The 22,244-nt window shown below is 41.9% G+C and overlaps 1 protein-coding gene across 1 annotated transcript in view; it reads right to left on the reverse strand.

The window, feature by feature from the left end:
• LOC138285079 (contactin-associated protein-like 5) overlaps positions 1–22,244 on the reverse strand; it is a 2,160,239-nt gene that overhangs the window by 168,838 nt on the left and 1,969,157 nt on the right. The window contains exon 17 of the mRNA XM_069224597.1: positions 18,693–18,911. Within this exon, the coding sequence (XP_069080698.1) occupies positions 18,693–18,911 (219 nt within the window). The remainder of the gene's footprint in view (positions 1–18,692; positions 18,912–22,244) is intronic.

The following is a 22,244-nucleotide window of genomic DNA, read 5'->3' on the forward strand; positions in this document are numbered from 1 at the left end:
GTAAAATCATATACATCATCACTTCCAAAAGCGGAGTAGTCCTTCATTTCAGTTAGCATGGAATCCACTGTTTGGACATCCCAATCATCAGAGACAACATTAGGTGTAATAACATCAGACATAGAAATTTTGAACACGTATGTTATTTGAATTATCTCTGTAGGCCCGTATATATCGAACGGAACTTTGTCCCAAACAATCCCATCAGAAATTGGAATAGCTGTAATATTGACAGGGGACAAATCATGTCGGACCTTATGTGATGAATGTTGCGGTGTTAAAATTACATCAACAGGCTCCACTGAGGAGCGATCAGCAATATAGTGACCATTAATTAGTAAAAAGAAAACAGTCACAAAACCAATCCATAAAAACAATGCAATAAATGTCAAACAGAACCAGAGATAGTTCCATGGATATATCAAATAGTTCTTTTTAAGCCATTGATAGAACTTGCTACCTCTGGAAAGTTTGTCAGTCTCAGTTGAGGATGAATCTGAAGAAAAATCATCAATGTCCACAAAATAGCCAGAGGAAGTCTCCGCAAACACAGGACTCATCGAATTCCCTTCCACTGTTCGTGGAGGTTCATGATAGATGACGTTACCAGTCGTGGAAGTGTTTGTGTAAAATACAGCCAAATCCTGTAGCGGTGTGTTATCCGAAGTTGTTACAGGAACCAACAAAAGTTCATTTTCCGCCCTCCCCATGGTCGAGGAAGTGTCTGGAACAGCAGCTGACATAGTTGCATAGTCAGTAGTAGCGATGGTCATCCTACTATGTAGAAGGATGTCCTGTTGGGTAGTGAGAGGGGATCGGGAACCACCCAAGGGACCTCCTGGTCTACTGTGAAGAATCGGCCACATGGTGTAATTTGATGTCATCAATGGAGATGAATCTGTTTGATTTGGAACCAGACAATGGCGGAAGGATGACAGTCCTGGTGCCTTTTATCCCCAAGACCGGTACAGGTGCTCTTTATGCTGGACCAAACTCTTTTCTCACAGCGATCTTCTCACAAACCATATCCCCAACGTTAGGAATCCAGCCAGTCGAAGTTTTCGCCAAATCCCTTATTCCCAAGGTGGCAGCGCTTGCAGATGATTTATCATCACGGAATTGTTGAAGCTCCTGTAAAACAGCGAGACGTTCTTTTATGTCAAATGGTGTTTCTGCTGCCACCATACCAGGGGCATCAAGATCGGGAACATACATAGTTGTCCCAAAGAGAACCTCATATGGAGACTTTCCCCTCAAGGACCATCTTGGCAGATTATTCAGTGCTCTCTGGACCCCATATAGGTGATGTAACCAACTGCGGCCTGAACCTAATACTCGAGCTGTTAAGGACTGCTTTAGATCACGATTCCGCCTATCCACGACCGAATTTCCCTCGGGATGGTATGGTGAGGAGTAATGGAGTTCAACACCCATCGTCATCATGGTGTCCCTGAAAGCCTTAGAGGCAAATGCAGGGCCCTGGTCCGAATGGAATGCTGCAACCGCATATGTACCGATAAAGATCAGCAAATCTTTTATAACAGTCCGGGCGTCAGCCGACCGCTGTGGCCATACCCACAGGAATCTAGAACAGGAATCTACAGCCACTAAAATGTATTTGTATGCACCATCAGGTTGCAAAGGACCACAATGGTCCAGGTACACACAATGGAGTGGTTTGTCTGACACTAACAGAGATGTCTGCGGAGGGCGTCTGATATTCGAGCCCTTAATCTGCTGACAAATGTCACAGCAAAGGACATACTGTTTAGTCCTTCTGCATAGACCAGGCCACCAGTACCGTTGTTGTAGAATGGTGATAGTGGCCTGTATACCAGCGTGTGCTGAAGCGACACCCTCATGTGCAACTGTAATCAGTTCCAATCTTTGATCATCATTTGGGATCACTCGATCACCAACATCAGGAATTGTTGCAAAAGCAACATTCTGTGCACTGATATGATATGTATAGTTCGTAGGGTATCCTTTCGGAAGGGGCTTGCCTGCAGCCGAGGCTTTAACGGCAATCAGTATTTCATTATCCAACCTCGTCCGAGAACGAGTCACTGCAGCCACAGAAGCCGTAGCTACTGAAGCTTTGGCTGCTTCGTCAGCCAATGTATTACCGGCAACATGTATTCCTACACGTTGGTGCCCCAATGTATGAACTACATGGACACATGGCAGCTTATCCTTAAGATCAGCCACCCTTCCCCACAATATTTTGTGTTTAATGGTGTTCCCTTTAGAATCTCTAAACCCGTTCAGTATCCAATGATTGAGATATTCATTGTATGACTGGACGCAGTAATACGAATCACAGACAATCAAAGTCTGTGTTCCTGGCTCCGAATGTTCGAGCGCTAGAAGAAGAGCCTTAAGCTCGGCCAACTGGGCTGTGCAGTCCCCTAAGGTCTGAGTGTACGTTTTATGAGGATGAAAAACTCCATCTTCCATTACCCCGCACACGGCTGCGCAAGCTGCCGAGTATTGATGTTTAGTACCCACAGCCGGTTGTGCCGATCCGTCAGTGTAAATGATGGTATCATAACTGTCTATTGGCAATATGTGTAAGGGAGCGGGGTACTCCTGTTCATACTGGAGAAATTCTTGTGTCTGATGTCTTGGGTCAAACACATAATCAACATCAGTGGCGGTCAGAGATGTTGCCCATTGAATCCAGCGTGGATGCAATGCCTTAGTGTAAGGAACGCTCGCTTTAGTGACAGCCTCTAAGGCTGGAACCGGGGAGACAACAACAATGCGTTTCCCCTGGGCAAGCGGTCTCTCCTTTATGACGGCAATCTAAACTGCCATCAGAATTTTTTCAGTAGGAGCAAAACGTTTCTCTGCATTGGAGTACAAATGTGATTTGTATGCTATTGGCACCGTGTCACCCTCATTAAAGGTGACATAGGTAAATCCTAGGGCACCAGCTATTATTCTGATAACCAAATTCGTTTTATTGTCCCGTGTGTACAAGTGTCTAGCTTCTAGCATGTCTCGTTGTATGTCCCTTAGGATGTGTGTGTTCAATTGTCCATCGCCTGCTAGAATAATTGGGCTAAATTAAGTCATATAGTGGCTTTACGCGTTCAGCATAATCTGGAATATATGTTCTGCCAAAGTTAAAGAAACCCAGTAATGACTGCAATTTCTTAAGCGTGTTCGGAGGCTGTAGCTGAACACACTTCTCTAGGAAGTGCGGGGCCAGGCTCTTCCCCTCATTTGATAGTTCATATCCTAGGAACAATACACTAAGAAAGGCTATCTTGCTTTTCTTAAAATTAAATTTATATCCGAAGGCGGCAAATCCCAAAATTATCCGATAGACCCTGGCAAGTGGAATGTCAAGGGTGTCATCAGTGAGATAGATATCATCCAGATATGATAATGCCTCGGAATCAAGCTCCTGTAAGATTGATGTGACAAGGGCCGAAAACAGTCCTGGGCTGTTTTTATAGCCTTGTGGTAAACGAGAAAAGCGTTTCTGAGAACCATAGGAAAATGCACTTAGGTCTCTACTTTCATATGCTAAATTCTGGCAGAAAAAACTATTAGATATATCCAATGTAGTTTTGTATTTTTTACGCACTATATTATTAATTAGCGCTGTGCTGTGTGAATTTTGTATAGCATAGGTGCGTGCATGACTATTCAAGTGCCTATAATCAACCACTATTCTATATGAATGATCAGGTTTCGCAACGGGAAATAGCGGATTATTCATTGCCGATGTACAGGGCTCAATTACTCCCTGGTATTCAAGTTGTGACAGTATCTCCGTCACTGGAGCTTTTGCTTCATGTTTAACAGGGTATTGTGGCCGCGGGTGTGATGTAGACCGAACGGGAATAACATGACAAGGAGAGTCCTTGTCCCATCCTACATGATTACGGTATAATGCAGGTGCCTGTGCTAAAGCCCATTCAGCAGCATAGACTTGTTTGTCTGCCTCCGGAACAAGATCGGAGAAAGAAGGCAAAATGACATCTTCCCCATGTGGGAGCATGCGGACATGTTCAGGTGGCCAGTCTCTCTCGGCCAACAGGATATCACTAGTAAGTTCATCCCAAAATATTACACTAATAATGCGTTCCACGTCTCCCTCTATCTGAATTGTTAAATCAAAAACCCGATCGGGTGGGAGTACGCGGCCATCCGCCGTTTCAACTGCGATGTAATCGCTAGTTGCTGTCGCATCCAGATGATCTTTCAGACTCTGGCGACATATCGTGACCTCTGCCGCGCTGTCCAACAGAGTCACTGCCCACCTCTTGTTCCTCAACAGTGTTCTCAATACTACCGGCATTTTTAATGGTCAGTGCAGCCACTTTTTTCTTTTTAAATTGTGGCTTTTGTTGAGGAGTCTTTTCTTCTTTTTTAACAGTAGACTGTGGCCAGTCTTTCTTTTCTTTCACGTATTCCGGACGTCGATCTTGACGGCCCCCTCTCTCGCTACGTCTATCCGGTGCGTCCTGAAAGGAACGAGGAGGACGTGAATCAGTATATCTGTCTGGAGTTCTAATGTTATCCCTATTTCTGAGATTATATCTCCTTTCGGAGTACTCTGGATGAGGAGAATCAGCTCTTTTGTTTCTCCTATCCTTGAAATCTTTTTGTTTTTCCCAGCGCTTCTTAGAGCCCTCTTGTGCCAGCTTCGTACCTTCCTTATGGGTGGTATTTGGTCATTCCAATTTTCTAGGTTTGGCTCCCAAACCATCCCGTCCTATACTAGTATAGGTATCAGATATTATTCTTGGCAGCTGTCTCTCTTGTTCCATATTTGGAGTTTCCCGGAGACGCTGGCGTATTGCCAGTGCCACCGCTTCCCCTTTAATATTACTTAGTATTATCGAAGAGACGGCGTCAAAGTTACGCATCAATTTCATCCCCAGATCCAGGGCTGGTGCGGCCCCATGTTCATTTTGTATTTGTTTTAACACTTCCGGTAAATTGGCAAGTGTAGGGGTACCATGTGTGGTAGTATAAACAGCAGCGAAGACTGTACCCCATGTGGCACATTCATCCACCGAGGGAACCATCCCAAACGGCAAGCACATAGTGAGCAATCTATGTTTGTCCTGCGGCCCCATATGGGGGAACACAGCTTCCAGCTGATTTGTTTTCTGGGCATTCCAGAACGGTATTTTTTCCCGTTCCGAGGGCACTTTACCCATAATGGTATGCACTGTTTGTGGATTAATCCCGGTAGCTAATTGATATCCACCAGCTACTGGCGGTGCTGGACGCGCTGGGGTAGTATTCAATGTTCGCATCACGAACTGAACCAATCGTCTATAAAATGGCACTAATTCATTATATAATATTCGCAAATATGCGATCGGCATATTCAGGATGCCTGGGTGAGGTGTATATGTGGCAAACATAGGCCATGTAGGTCCCTCATTACTTAAAGGTCCTAGCCTCACCCATCTTAGTACATGTGGTAGGGCGCCTTCAAACCAGTTCTGGTGCTCTTGATATGTGAGCGATATTTCCTGATACTGGTATGCTTCGTATCTTACGGGCACGTCCGCAATGTCATATGTGTGAAATGTGTGCGTCCGTTGGTCAGCCTCAGGAAAAGCAACCCAACAGTAAAATGTTTCTGTTTGGTAGGCTTCACTCGCTTCTACAATCAGAGTAACATCCCCGCCCTCCGCCGTAAGGCCATGCGCTATTAAATGTTGTGTAAGTGCATTTCTAGCATTTGCAGGAATGTCTATGGTATTGGCCATATTTATTTTAGAGAAACGGAACACCAAAATAGGGGAAGTTTTTCCTTTTGTGAGTTCGAGCTCGAACAACCTACAGCCTAAGCAGGTGTTACCTGTTTGGCTGAGGAGGATTCTCCCAAAGACCACGGACGTCTCCGTATAATGGTACTGAGGGTACCTGTTGTCTGTGAGACAGTGATAGTCAGGGTATCCATAAATTAGTGCCTAAACACCATCGTTGGTGGCGCCATGTCGTAGTTTGGACTCTTGCTCTGAGCAAGACTGCTGGTCTCAGGATGACAGTACTTTCGTTTGTAGGTGACTAAGGGCCAGATGTAGCAAAGGTTTTTACCCATTCTGTGTCTATGGGAAAAAGCCTTCGTACATATGGCCCTAAGTCTCTTCCTACAACTATTTGTAACTGTTGTCCAAACCTTACCGGCTTACTAGCAGTACCTCACCAAAAACACAATAGTAAAAGGTGATTTGTAGCAGTCGCTTACGCATGGACTCAAAATACAATATCTCAGGGTTGTCGTGGTTAAACGGAAATTACCCTTTTCTCACAGATTTATAATGTCTCATATAAACAAAGGCAATAACACAGATGCAGTAAAGTTATAATAGTTTTTATTCAACATAACTGCAATTTGTGATAAGTTGCATGAACTGCAATGATTAGGATAATGAATATACCAAGCAACAGTATTGTAAAGAGGAGAGTCATTGTTATAAAGACCCCCACCATTATGCAATATATGAAAGAAATATATGTATATGTAAAAGATGGAATAAGCCCTAATACCCTAAGGAGAGTAGGTCTAACCTCCTACCTAAAAAGGAAGAGCTGGGTTTCGTTAAACCTAATATGCCAAAACCGTGTCCATGAGAGGAGCCCCCAACCCTCGTTACCTTGGAATGAGGTCTCTATCTCAGACTCCGCAGGGACACGAAGACTGGATCAGTGTCAAGATGAGTGCAGCATCGGTATCAGCGATGGTGGCGATGCCCTCTGGTCGGAATCCCTCTGATTATCTGTCTAAAAGTGTGTTGTATTTATACAGATCTACAAGGTCCCCTGACATAAGTGTTATTCATAACAATAGATAACAGGCATGCTTGGGACGGCAATTAATATCAACAATCCCTCGAAAGTATAGAGAGGGAAAATCCCTAAGTGTGAATGCCTACTGTATGTTTGTCTTTCGTGCTTGATCTTGACGCCTTGGCGCAATGACACTGATAATAGAACCCATAACAAGTGGCCTAACTATAAACAAGGCCGCCATTTTAAAGGAAATAAATAATTAAATGGACTATAACAGAGCAAGCTAAGTAGGTTAAAAGTCACTGGGTGACGGGGGCACGATTTTACAAGCCTACGGCTAAGCTAACTCCTGTTATCCCGCTAAAACAAACTAGGATTCACTACAACGTTGCTTTCCAGCTATCGGTGGTCTTAGGATCTTTCACCTCCCCTACAACCAGCATCTCAAGTGATGTCCCCCAGTGCTCCATTCTCTGACTGTACCTCTTAATCTCTACTGTGTCTTGTCATTATATCACACACAAAAATATCGACCAACACCCACATTGATTATTTGCATGTGTGTATGTATTTATCTATTTATTTATTGGTTTATTTGTGTAGCATCCATTTGTCTGTAATTCTGGTTATCGATCAGTTGAGTCATTGCATCTCATAGAACTCAAGAATGTGCTAATACATTTCAGAATTCAATACAAATCTGATATGGCGTCATGAGTGGTCGATCAATAAATTTTTACTGTACATCATTAGAAAGTAAACTTATTTCAGTTCCTTATTCTGTAGGTACACAGTGAAATACTAAGGATGCATAAGTCTTGAACGAGAGACTACAGTAAAAGATAAGCCTTTCACCGACCAAGATATGCAAGAAAGATGTATCTGACACAAAAGCCTTTATACATTAATAAACATATTTGAAAGGTATCTTGTCAACATCATCAGGTAAACCAGACCACAGCATTAGACGTTTTCCAATAATATAAGTGTACCACTCTAAAGTTCAAGGGGAAATCTGTGAAAGGTGCCATTCCTTCTTGCCGTTCACCCTTCTGAAGCAAATCCTGTGACTCCGCTCTGCAGTAAACCGGGCCAATCAATGCACAAAGAGCTTGCAATTTATAAGGAGCTAGGGCAGGTGTTTTAATAAAAAATGATTAAGGAGTGTTCATGTATTCTGAGTAATGAATTTGTGTAGAGAATGAAATAGTGTAGAAAAATAATGCATACATTTGAAAATATGATTACGATAAGTGGCCAACAATATTCCCAAAGTGTACTTATTAATAGTCTAATGCTGTGAAATGTTGAATATATGTTTGACTAATGTAGTAATATGTCATATTAAAGGTAATACATTGCATATTAGTTTATTATTGTAGGTCTTAGCTTAGCGAAGGTCTTGGCCTACTTGCCAGGCCTCATGTCAAGCTGTATTTGTTAACATTTAAATAAATGTTTGTCCTATAGAGTTAAACTGTGATTTTCCATTGTATTGTTTAGATGTGCTAGTAGCTGAGAACTTTTCGCATGAGAACCGACTGCTAGAAGATGCTGTTCTTGCTAAATGTAACATTTTGTATGTATTGTGTGTGAGACTGACTTTTTCAGGAGGAGAACAATGGAGACACTTACTGGAGCAGAAGCTGCAACAATATTGTTACCTGACGAGCCGGATGATGAGGACATTGCAGGACAACCGATCAACGGCATGTGAACGGAGTAATGGTAGAATTCATAGATATGGAGTTTTAGTTTATTGGACAAAGTGTGCACATGCGATCCCTTGACCAATAGGGATTTGAGACATAGTTTTAGTGGTTTTCCTTTAACGAGACTGCACTGAGAGAAGATGCCATCATTACCCTTTTTCTTGCTGGCCGAAAGGTCAATATGTTCTTATGCGTCTTGACAGGACTGATCGACTGATGTCTTGAGGACGAAGACTGACTCAATTTGCAGATCCACATTGAGGATAGGTATTATGAATTAGACTGTTGAGTATTATGCATATTTGCTTTTTCTTTTTAGGTCTGAACCTTACTGTCTTGATAGAGCCATAGTTAGATGTTTTTCTAAATTTGTGTTACTAAATTGTTTTGCATGAAGCCCAACATGCGGATACTAATCTGGTGTTTGTTAAGGATCCTCACTGATAACATTCTGCTAATATGGAATTATACTTGATGAATTTCTCTGCTGAACTCAAATGTATGTAATCACACTGACACAGTTGACTTTGGTACTAATTTGCACTGTAACCTTAGATAGTGCTGTAGTTGAAGCTTTAATTAGATTACGTTTTTTTCCGCCGCTTTGGACAGACAATATTGTTTCTGTATGTGTTTCATTTGACTATGAGATTAATCTACATGACCTTACCATTGTTAATATAGGGAAATAAATCTTCTACCAAGAGCTGTGGGAAAGTTCGAATAGTCTAGGAGGCGAAAAAAGATTGTGGGTAAATGTTGCCCAGTGGTGCCAAATCCAGCTGTGATAATGTTTCAGATTCCATGTGATACTGAGTGGTTCACTGTCATTTATTTGTCGCAAGCCTTCTTTTCTGTGCCTCTTCATGAGAATAGCCAATTTCTCTTTTGTTTCTTTATTGTTGGTGCAGAATTACTCAAGGGTTTTCAGAGTCACCTTCCATATTCAATCAGCAATTTGGAGTCACTTGAATTGCTTTTCCAATTGACCCTGGTGCAGTACATTGCCGATTTGCTGATTGCGTCTAAAACAAAAGATAAGTGCATGTATGATACGATTGCCTTACTGAACCATTTGGGAAAAATGGTCACAAAGTGTCTCCGCTTAAATTGCAATACTGTCAGAAAGTTGTGAAATACTTGGGGCATCAGATTGAGAAGGGGTCAAGAAAGGTATCCAGAGAAAGGATTACAGCCATATTGCAGAAAAGTCCCCCGACCACACAGAGAGATGTCAGGATGTTTCTAGGGATGGTAGACTACTGGATTCCACATTTTTCAGTCATTTCAAGAACATTGCAGAAGCTGACTCATAAGGAAGTCACTGATCCTATAGTGTTCGACCAGTCTGGAATTAAAGCGTTCACTGAATTGAGAGAGAGTCTGTGCATAGCTTTGGGTATGCCTGACTACACGAAACCTTTCACATTGTGATGCATGTTCTTTGTCTGTCTTGACACAGGTCCATGGAGGCGTAAACCGCTTGCTAACATATTTTTCAGCTACTTTGGACCCAGTTGGAGCAGCCTTACCAGGTTGTTTGTGCGCAGTTGCAGCGGTTGGACAAAGCCTTACACAGTGTGAAGACATTGTGATGGGACATCCCCTGACTATAATGGTCCTTCGCTCTATTGAGATTCTACTTACAGGAGGAAAGCCCAATAATTAACTGGTTAAGAATTCTAGGGTCACCAAATGTGAAATTGAAAAGATGTATAGTGCTGTACCCGGCAACCTTACTCCCAAATGAAAATGTTGAAATTTAGCAAGTGGAAGATGTTGAGCATGATTGTCTTGAAGTAACTGACTTGTGCACAAAACCAAGACCTGATCGATTAGAAGAAAATGACCACATTATCTTTGTTGATAGTTCCTGTTTGAGAGACAATGCAGGGATACTGAAAGCAGGATATGCGGTGTGCACAATTACTGGGATTTTGGAAGTTTCTTGGCTTTGAGGAGTGTGTTCTGCCCATGTAGCGGAACTAGTAGCGCTTACTAGAGTGTGCCATGTTTATGTTCAGCTAAAAGTTACAATCTATATGAATAGCCAGTATGGATTTGGAATAGTCCATGATTTTGGCCAGTTGTGATCACAGAGAGGTTTCATGACCTCTTCTGGTTCCCCAGTGAGAAATAGTGAAAGGATTAAAGAACTGTTACATGCTATTCAAATGCCTGAAAAGATTGCCGTGGTGAAATGCAGTGCACATCTGAAGTTGCAGGACTTTGTATCACTGGGAAATGGATGTGTGGATCAAGTCGAAAGGTTTTGTGCACTGGACTGCATATCGTTTAAAGATAAGTGGGAACTTGTACCTGAAGAAGATGAAACATGTCCAAGTCTTACATTGAAAATAATTGACACCTGGAGGAATTGAAAATGTTACAGAATAATGTTGACAGGGAAGAAAAACGTTCATGGAGCAAAATTAAAGTGTACAAAGACAAGATGAATTGTGGGTTTCAGAAGAGGGTCAATTGGTTTTGTCAAATAGTCTGTTGTCTCAAATGGCAAGGTACTATCATGATCAAGCACATATTTGGAGGGATGCAATCATTCGGTTGTTCAATGATTGGTTCAACCCAAGGTTTAGACAGATTGCTGAAGCAGTTTGCCATCATTGTGTCATTTGCCAACAATTGAACACGGCGAAAGGGACAGTGGTTAATTTGAAGAGCGGGAGGTCCATTCAGCAGAATGCAGATTGACTTTATTGAGATGCCTGTGTGTGGAGGTTTGAGATATGTGTTGGTGATTGTTTGTATTTTTAGTCACTGGATTGAAGCTTACCCTACACAAAGCAATGACAGCGAAACTACTGCTTAGGGAACTGATACTGCGTTTCGGGTTTCCGATCTCTTTAGAATCAGATAGGGGAAGTCATTTCAACAATGAAGTAATTAAATTACTGTGTGCAGCATTGAACATTGAGCAGAAGTTGCATTGTAGTTACCGGCCTGAAGCATAAGGACTACTGGAACAGATGAATGGTACCTTGAAGTCAAGAGTTACAAAGATGTGTGCGTCCAGGAATTTGAAATGGCCGGACACATTGCCTTTAGTTTTGATGTCAATGAGAAACACCTGACAGGAAGACAGGATTGTTGCTGCATAAGATGATTATGGGCCGAGCCATGAGGTTGCCAGCGCTGCCTGCAAATACACTTGTCAACTTTACAGGTGATATGGTGTTGGATTACTGCAAGAGTCTGGTTGATGCGGTTCACTCTTTCTCTCAGCAGGTGGAAGCCACCACACTGCCACTGATCCATGACCCAGGGCACAACCTGTGAGCCAGAGACATGGCTGTGGTCCAGAAACACATGAGGAAAACGTGTTTGGAGCCTCGTTGGAAAGGACAATTCCAGGTAGTTCTGACAACTACCACAGCTGTGAAATGCACTGGAATTCCAAATTGGATCCATGCCACTCACACGAAGAAAGTTGCATGTCCTCTGGATCATGAAGAAGAGTTGTTGAGAGTACCAATAACAGCGAAACAAGTCTCAGGGCCGGAAAGAGAACAAAGGGGAACTGGGACCCGATCTGAGCCAGTTGAGGACGGTTCAGTCACTCCTGTGAGAGACGAAGGAGAAGACCCCCAGGAGCATGACGGAGAGCCTATCACCATTGAGGTAGCAGGAGAACCTAGTCAGAGGAGGGCTTTCCCAGAAGCAGAAGATCTTGAGAGACAAACAGAGCAATTGCCAGACCCAGAGGGGGAAAGAGTTGAGGTGGACCAAAGTCACTGTGATCTGAGTCCTCCTGAACCTGTTGCAGGTCCGTTAAGAGAAAACACAGCAGAACAAGGGGAAGTTTGAAGTTCGACACTGAAGAGAACACTGACAAAAGGTCCACTGAAAGGAGATAAGTGGCCATAGTCGCAAGGAAAGGGAAAGGAAGTGGTTGTTGAGCCAACAATCGAGGAAGAAGTAAATACAAGGAGAGAAGATCTGAGTGAAGGAGAATTGAATGGTGATCAAAAGTTTAAGAGAAGGAGAATAGCAAGATGAAGATACGCAGGTCCTGAATGGGCCAATGCAAATACTAACGAATGGCAGCAAGAGTTTTTGTCTTTTTGTTTTAATAGAGAAGTTCTGTGTAATATTTTGGCACATGAAGGAAGCTAATGAACTGAACTGTTGAAACAATCTGAGAGAAAAGTTTTGAGAAGGAGACAGTTGAAAATAACCGGAAAAGACATTGATAACCTGATTTGACTTTTGAAACCTGATTTTGACAAGCTGCTTACCTATTTTGACAAAGGAAGTGAGATGGAAAGCTGTAAATAACTGCTGAAGTTATTTGTTTTTTATTTTTGCTGCAGTTTTTCTAAAATTTCTTCTGCTTTATGATTCTTTACAGATCATGAACAACATTAGCCAGCAGGGTAGGAATACTAGGCACTGTAAAAATATGAGAATTGGTTTGCCGATTATGTGTCTGATATTGTTTGTGGTGTTGATTGTGGGTATGTCTGTTCTTGATAAAAGTGAAGCCAACACTACTTATGCTTTTAAGACAACTACTGCACTAACGGCAATAGAGAGGTTTAGGTGTGATGAGAAGTATTTGCATGGAGATACTATTGCGCAAGAAGAACTTACTTCTAATGTCTTCTATCGCTTGTTGAGTGAGTATGTTGAGACGATGGATGCAAGGAATTGTTCTGTGTGTACACAGATTCCATCATTAGTTGAGGAAGGAGTTACGTACCATAGCTGCCTTTCACATATGGAATATGTTTTAGTCTGCTACTAACAATATTTTATAACCAGGAGTACATCCAGTACTTTTATTCAAATTATGACATGGTGTTTTTGTTTGTCCCTATACTTAGGTATTTGAGTAGAATAGCTAAAGATAATGATATAGTATTAGTAAGAGGTTTCTTTGAACCTACATTGATGTTTGGCACAGCTTATGCGCATAGGAATAATCAGACACGCTTGCTTACACCTTTAGAGAAAAGTTTCTTATATCACACAGATGACGGGAGAAAGGAATTCAAGCAGAAAGAAAGATTGGCAAACGTTTTGCTTCAGTGGTAAAATGGCTTAGCAACATTTGAAATGGGATACCATTGAAAATCTTGCAGGGGATATTCATTATTGTGGTTTGCCTAATTGGAATATGGGGATTGTATAAATTATGCAAAAGAATTCAATTGAACAGGTCGAAGAATAATCAGAGTAGGAAAGAAAAGAAAAGAGAAAAAATGTCTAGGGAAAATTCAAAAAGAGAACAAAAGTATGAAGGGATTGAACTGACAGAATTTTAGCTGATGCAAACATTTTGTGGGTGGTAGTTAGTATGATGACACACTTAGTCATCAGAGGAGGGATTGCTAGCGCAGGTGTGTTAGAAATGGGGTCTTTGGTTGGCTGTCAGGTTACCCTGTCCAAGCAAGGACCCTCACTCTAGTCAGGGTAAAGGAGAATCACCCTCAGTTAACCCCCGCTCACCCCCTTGGTAGCTTGGCACAAGCAGGCAGGCTTAACTTCTGAGTCTAGTTGTAAAGTATTAGTACCAACACACACAGTACCTCAGTAAAAACACTACAAAATTACACAACACAGGTTTAGAAAAATAGGAAATATTTATCTAAACAAAACAAGACCAAAATGACAAACATCCACCATACACAAGTCAAGTTATTAAATTTAAAAGGAAAAGAGTCCTAAATCCTAGAGAAAACAGTAAAAACACTGTTAGCGTTGAAAAGTACCTGGGTAGCATCAAAATAGCAAACACAGGCAAGTGTGTCCGGAAAAGGCTAGCGATGCCTCGTTTTCTCACCCACAAGCGAGAATGTGCGTTGTTCTCCTCCTCCAGTCAGGTCAGCATGCATCGTTTTTTTCTCTCTGAAGGAGAGCGATGTGTCGATCTGGGCAAGCACTCGGGTCCGGGCAGGTTTGCATTGTTTTTTCACACCCAGCGAGGTTTGCGTCAAAAATCTTGGCGCACTGTATCACAAAACTGCGCTATGTGGGTTGCAATGTTATCAGCCTCTGTCAGCGGGTGTTGCACGTCGTTTCTCCAGCTGCGTGTGTCGATCTTCCAGCCGCGATGCCGGTGGAACATCGATTTCTGCCATGAAGCCGGTGGCACGTTCCTTTTTACCCACGTCTCAGAAGGTGCATCAATATTTTCCCTGCACGTCAGTTAGCGCGTGGATTTTCATTCTTGGTCTGCCAGCTTCTCCGTCCAAGGCCCCAGGAACTGGATAGGGCACCACTTGGCATGCCAGGAGTCTCAGCCGATAATCCAGGTGCTGGCAGGAGAAGTCTTTGATGACCCTGAGACCTCAACAACAGGAAGCAAGCTCAGGACAAGCCCATTGAGATTTCTTCATAAGCAGGGATGTACAACAAAGTCAAGTCTTTGTCCCCTTGCACAGACAGAAGTAGCAACTGCAGGATAGCTCCACAAAGCACAGTCACAGGCAGGGCAGCACTTCTCCTCAGCTCTTCAGCTCTTCTCCAGGCAGAGGTTCCTCTTAATGTCCATAAGTGATCTAAAGTCTGTGGTTTTGGGTGCTCTTCTTCTACCCATTTTGACCTTTGAAGTAGACTTACTTCAAAGGAAAGTCTCTCTTGTTTGTGAAATCCGGTTTTGCCCGGGCCAGGTCCCAGACACACACCAGAGGGATGGAGACTGCATTGTGTGAGGGCAGGCACATCCCTTTCAGGTGTAAGTGACCACTCCTCCCCTCCCTCCTAGCACAGATGGGTCATCAGGTTATGCAGGCTACACCTGAGCTCCATTTGTGTCACTGTCTAGAGAGAGGTACAAACAGCCCAACTGTCAAACTAACCCAGACAGGGAATCCACAAGCAAGCAGAGTCCCAGAATGGTTTAGGCAAGAAAATGCCTACTTTCTAAAAGTGGCATTGTCAAACACACAATCTCAAAACCAACTTTACTAAAAGAGGTATTTTTAATTTGTGAGCGCAGAAACCCCAAAATCCACATGTCTATCTGCTCCCAAAGGGAATCTACGATTTAATCGTTTTTAAGGGCATCCACCATGTTAACCTATGAGAGAGATAGGCCTTGTAACAGTAAAAACCGAATTTGGCAGTATTTCACTGTCAGGACATATAAACCACATTAGTGTATGTCCTACCTTAAACATACAACACACCCTGCCCATGGGGATACCTAGGGCCTACCTCAGGGGTGTCTTACATGTAAGAAAAGGGAGGGTTTAGGCCTGGCAAGTGGGTACACTTGCCAAGTCGAATTTGCAGGTCTGAGCCATGCTTACAGGGCTACTAATGTGGGTGGCACAACCAGTGCTGCAGTCCCACTAGTAGCATTTGATTTACAGGCACTGGGCACCTCTAGTGGACTTTACTAGGGACTTACTATTAAATCAAATATGCCAATCATAAATAAGCCAATTTACCCATACATTTCACATAGGAGCCCTTGCACTTTAGCACTGGTTAGCAGTGGTAAAGTGCCTAGACTGACAAAAACAGAGTCCAGCACACATCAACAACTTGGGAAACAGAGGCAAAAGTTAGGGGAGATCCCACCAAGGCTGCCAAGTCTAACAAGGTGTTTTAATAAAAATGTATTAAGGAGTGTTCATGTATTCTGAGTAAAGGATTTGTGTAGAAAATATAATAAGGTAGAAAAATAAGGCACTCATTTGAAAATGTGATTACGATGAGTGGCCGCCAATGTTCACTAAGTGTACTTATTAATAGTCTAATGCTGTAAAATGTTGAATATATGTTTGACTAATGTAGTTTTATGTCATATTAAGGTAATGCATTATATATTAATGTATTAATTGTAGGCCTTAACTTAGCCTTAGCGACGGTCTTGGCCTATTTGCCAGGCATCATGTCAAGCTGTATTTTATTTCTTAACGTTTAAATAAATGGCTGTCCTAGAAAGTTAAATTGTGATTTTCCATTGTATTGTTTAGATGTGCTCATAGCTGAGAAGTTTTTGCATGAGAACCGACTGCTAGGAGATGGAACAATGGAGTCACTGACTGGAGTAGAAGCTGCAACAATATTGTTACCCGACGACCCGGATGATGAGGACATTGCAGGACAATTAATCAACAACATGTGAATGGAGTAATGGTAGAATTCATAGATTTGGAGTTTTAGTTTTATTGGACAAAGTGTGAACATGCGATTCCTTGACCAATAGGGATTTGAGACATAGTTTTAGTGGTTTTGATTTAACAAGAGTGCACTGAGAGAAGACGCTTTCATTACCCTTTTTCTTGCTGGCCGAAAGGTCAATATTTTCTTATGCATCTTGACAAGAGACGTGCTTAACTTTATTGTTTAAAGACTTTGGCCCTCATTTCAGCCTCAGCGGTCTTCTGTGAAGACCGTTGAGGTTTCTCTGGGCCGAAGACCGCCAGTGGTGGCGGTCTTCCACCAACCGTATCATGACTGTTGGCAGTCCTCCGCCCTTTTTCGGACGGAGAGCCGCCAGCAGCGCTATTGGCGGTGAAGTGGAGGCCGCTCCACCTCCACCGCCACATCATCAGAACACCACCCACCGAATTACATCCCAGTATTCGGCATGGCGGTGTTCTGGTGACAGGGTGCTGGTGGCGGAGCAGCCCCCATGGATCCCGTTCCTTACAGGAACAGGTAAGGTGATCGTTTGTTAGGGGAGGGGGGTGTTGTGTCGTGTGTGCGTGCATGGGGGTGTGCGTGTGAGTGTGTAGAGTGGTTGTGTAAGTGTTTGTATGCATGCAGGGGTGTATTGTGTGTATGGGAAATGGGACATATATGTTTGTGTGCGTGTATGTGTGTGAGTGGTGTGAGCGTGCATGTAGGGGAGTGTGGGAGGTGTGTGGGTGTTTCTGTGGGAGATGGGGGGGGTCCTACCACCATTAGGGGGTGGTAGGGGGGTCGTGGGTGTTGGGGGAGGACTCAGGGGAGGGGGTGGGGGGACGTGGAGACCCCACTCAGTGCCAGGGAACAAATTTCCTGGCACTGATAGTGCCTACTGCCATGGATTTTGTGGCGGTACAAAACCCCACAAAATCAATGGCGGCATGCGGGGTTCTGATACCGCCGGCGGTCTAGTGACAGCCGCCAGGCTGGAGCCCAAAGTCTCCAGCCCAGCAGACATTACCACCCTGGCAGTCGATGTGTAAAAGTGGCAGTAATCGCCATGGTCGTAATTCTAATTATTTTTTTCCGCCGGCCTGTTGGCGTTATTACCGCCGCTTTTACACTGACCGCCAGGGTTGTAATGAGGGCCTTTGTGTTTTCTGAACTTTGATGCTGAATCCTGATGCCTTGCTGATCGACTGATGCCCTGAGGACGAACGCTGACTCGGTTTGCTGATCCACATTGAGGATAGGTATTATGAATTAGACTGTTGATTATCATGCATATTTACTTTTTCTTTCTAGGTACCAACTGCACTGTTTTGATAGATCCATAGTTAGATATTTTCCAAATTCGTGTTACTAAATTGTTTTGCATGAAGCCCAACATGCGGATGCTAATATGGTGTTAGTTAAGGATCCCCACTAAAAAAAGGGAATAATACTTGATGAATTTCTCTGCTGAATTTGAATGTATGTACTGACATTGACACAGCTGAATTTGTTACCAATTTGCACTGTAACCTTAGAATGTGTTGTAGTTCAAGCTTTAATTAGATTATGTTTTTTCCACTGCTTTGGACAGCTAGTACAGTTTCTGTATTTGTTTCATTTGATTTTGAGATTAATCTACATGACCTTAGTATTGTTAATATAGGGAAATAAATATTCTAACTTTTACCAAGTGGTGTGGTTATTCAGGACTGAAAGGTCATGGTGAGTGACAATTACTGACTCTATTGATTATTATTGTTATGGATTATTGTTGATTATTGATATTGTATATTGGTTATTGATTATTGGTCTGCATCTACTGGAATTATGATGGGAACATCTTCATTGAGAGTCAAAAGGTTCATCAACCTATTCGCCTCCCCTTGTAAATTTACTTATTAAGGTCAGACGGGCTAACAAAGGCATATTAGACCAAACTGAGAAACAAAAGAGACCACAGAACAGAACTTAAATAAAATATAAAGAATATTCAACAACTTCTCATTACACTGTATAGCTGAAAACCTATGAGCACAAACAAAGTGTGTCTAAAATGAATTAATGCATTTATAACTGTTTACCAACTTGAAAAGTAACAAAGCAAGTGGTTCTTACCGACGAACAACGGAGTGTTCAACCGTAAGTGAAAATGTCCTTCAGAACGCATCTGTGTGACCTTTCCTGGGAGAGAGTCCACTTGCAGAAGAGCTTCTTGAATGTTCCTCTCGGCTCTAACATAATGCCACTGGTTGTCATTCAGTGGTGCAGGCGACTGAACAGAAATGTTATTGGGGCCAATGCCAATATCGAAGGAAAACATGACTACAGAGGGAGCTGCAAGAATAAATAATGTAGTCAATAAGAGTAAGTCAAATATTCAGGCCCTTGAAAGAATGATATTATTATTATTTTTATTATTATTATTATTATCTGTAGTAGTAAAAGTAATAGTAGCAGTAGTAGTGTTAAAATATTGTTATTAGTAGTGTTATAATAAATATTAGTAGTAGTAGCACCAATACTAGTAGTAGATGTGAGTGTGTTATTGTAAAATAATAATTGTTATTAGTAGTAATTTTACAATCATTATTAGTGATAGTGTTATGATTATTATTAGTAGTAGTAGTAGCAGTTCTACTAGTAATAGTAGTAGTAGCAGTAGTAGTAGTGTATTTATTGAGCCCCGAAGTAAATGTCATAGTAAGTCAAACACCACTATTAACAATACTCTGACTACTTACACTTCTGATGCATACAACCCTGTATAACTTGGACTTACTATTGCATATTACTGATGTGATGTGATATATGTCACCTATTATGCTGATCTTTGAAGGGTGACTCATGCAGGACAAGGCGGCATTTTGCTTATTTTATTGAAGCCTTGCAAGAGAGGGGGAGGGCAAGCACCGATATGAAAGTGTGGCATTGTTTTAAAATTTGTAATGTCCTGCTACGAAAGGCATGCCCCTACAGGTCAGAGGTGGTTCAAAATAATACACGTTTTGCTTTGCATCTTTTTAAAAGAGAAATACGTCATATAAGGCTGACAGCAGTCAATTCACAAGGTCTGCAGGGCTTCAGATAAAGTAAAATGATTGATGTATGCTATTGCATTACAGCAGATGACAGTCATTTTTGAAAGTTTATGGCTTTGGAGACATCCAAAACCATTGCATCTGCGATATGCAGTTTGGAAGTCAGAAATATTTTTTTCTAAGCCTACAAGGCTATCAACATAATGCAAAAAGTCTTCTTTCTAGCAACAAGATCTCACCACACATGGAAAACAATAAGAACACTATTAACAATTCTGAAAAGATAATTCAACTAATATACCACCGCCAATAACTGCTCTAAAATCTATATTTATTTCAGTGACTCCCCACTGAGGGAGTGATCTACTGTGGTGGAACTCCAAAAGAACTTTCCACTAGCTCATTTGAGTTGTGACTATTTGCTTCATATGCTTCAATATCAGAAAAGACAAATTAAGAGATCCGAGTTCATTGTGCTAATCAAGAAAGTCTTGAAAATGCTAACTTTATTCTACATGATACTGTCAGATATTAAGTATTCAGAAAACGTCACATTGTAGACTTTGCCCTTTTTGCCGGGATCAACCCATTCGGAGCGCCTTCTATGATCATTTCCCTTACAGGATTTGCTAGTGCAGGATGTTGTTGCAGTCTGATGACATGGTCCACAAGCCAGAAATTTGGTGCAGGTAGCAAAAAGTGACTGTGCACACAAGTGAAAGTGAGGAGCTTCCACTGGTCTGGAAAACCCTGCAAGTGTGTGCAGAGACAAGCTGCTGACTGTTTCTGATAGTTTAAAGAGTAAAATGGATGCAAATAGCTTGGTGGTTATCAAGCTTTGCAAGAACATTTCCTAGATGCATGGGGTGGGGAGTGGATGCTAAGCACTGTACTGTATTTAGTTGTTTTACACAACACCTTTCAGCAGTGGGAATGTTTTCCATTACCACAAGGGTACTGAAAGGGGTCCATTTTTTAATTTTTGTGATTCATACTTGCAAAGTTTTAAAAAGTGTGAATGTTCAAGTTTCAAGACTGTGGTTACTCCTGCATTCTGCCTTTGCAGATGCATTTTGTTGGGTTACAGCTAGTAAGATTTGTTAGAGGTGTGCATACCTCATTGAGGATTCAAAAAGCTATTGTGTACGTCTGGAAGCTTACATTTCCAGGGTGGTGTTATATGGGTGGTTCAGGTGAAAAGGTGCAAATAAGTTATTTGCGCATAGTAATATCACTGTTAATGTCTAAGTAAACAAATGATCGCAGACTTCTCACTTACACCTGAATTATGTTGTAGCAAGTGGTGTTAAAACCAATATACTTTGTGTTAAAAAGATGCTTAGGGAGGAAATGGTGGTAACGCCCTGTCACTATTTTGTAGGTTGTTGACATATGTTAATTTGCACATCATATATATGCCATTTATATAAAGTCCATTTTTCATGTTTTACTTGACCATAGTTAGAATGTATTCACTTTAAGTTAGCCATTGTGAAAGTAGGCCTCAGTTTAACCACTCACTCTAACACTGAAATTATATTTTGACTTGAGTGATTCTGTTATCCTTCGCTCTTGTTTTATGATCCATGCTTCAAATTGCAGTAGCTTGAAACAAATAAACTGTTTTAAAACGTTTAATTTCCATGCGAACAGCTTAACAAAATGGTTTTCATTGTAATGAATAATGAGTTTTGCACAATCTGTGCCTCTGGCGAACTGACAGCAATGTATCATCCTGTGCAAGATATTCCTGACGTCCTTGCAGCTGTAAGTTTCTGATGTCTGAAAAGAAGATTGGTTCTCATTTCCTGGAAACTGTAAAAAGTGTGTTGTTTTGCTGGGAAACTGTGGCGAAGATTAAAGAAGGCCTAGCACCTCCTTTCACCACCTTAGTGTAATTTGTTTACGCTAATCTGACCCAGTGAGGCCAAAAACGCTGTGCTATGTGTACAAAGCGGTGCATCATGCATTGCACTACCTTGTAACCTCTTGCACCACTTTATGCCTGTGCTCAGCACAATGTATGCAAGGGGGTGTTCCCTGGTTAGGGGGACCACAAAAATAGGCCAGTGGAATCTAAGAGATTCCACTGTGTCATTTTCTGTGGCTACTTTTAACACCTGCACATATCATTATTTTCATTTGGCCCCTATGTACTGTGCAAGATTAGGGCCAAAAGTTTGTACATCAAAAGTGTCAAATATTTTGATGCTATTGTCCCTACCCTACGTCATGGTGCCCCGTATATTAAATACAGTGCACACATGGTGGCGGTAGGGCGGTGCTAAGGGGAGCAAGAAAAGTGGAGCTGCATTGGATGCAGCACCACTTTTTTTAAATCAGCCCCTGTATTTTTTAATGGCACATTGCTGAGCTAGTAAATACAGAAATGTTTTGCCACTTGCTTAAAAGCAGATGCCCCTTTTCTTACTGTTAAGAATTGGTGCTTGCCTTTGCCACTGCTCACAGAGTTAACCTCATGAGTAAATCCTTTTTGATTTATCTAACTTAATTTTCATTTGGTTCTGCCTTTCATAAGATTTACTTGCTGACACCTGCTGATAATTTCTTCCAACCTCATTTAAATCCTTAACTTAGCATTAGGGAATTGCAGGGTAATCAGAATATT

This window comes from Pleurodeles waltl, chromosome 3_1 (assembly GCF_031143425.1).
Source record: "Pleurodeles waltl isolate 20211129_DDA chromosome 3_1, aPleWal1.hap1.20221129, whole genome shotgun sequence".
In the NCBI taxonomy this organism is placed as follows: domain Eukaryota; kingdom Metazoa; phylum Chordata; class Amphibia; order Caudata; family Salamandridae; genus Pleurodeles; species Pleurodeles waltl.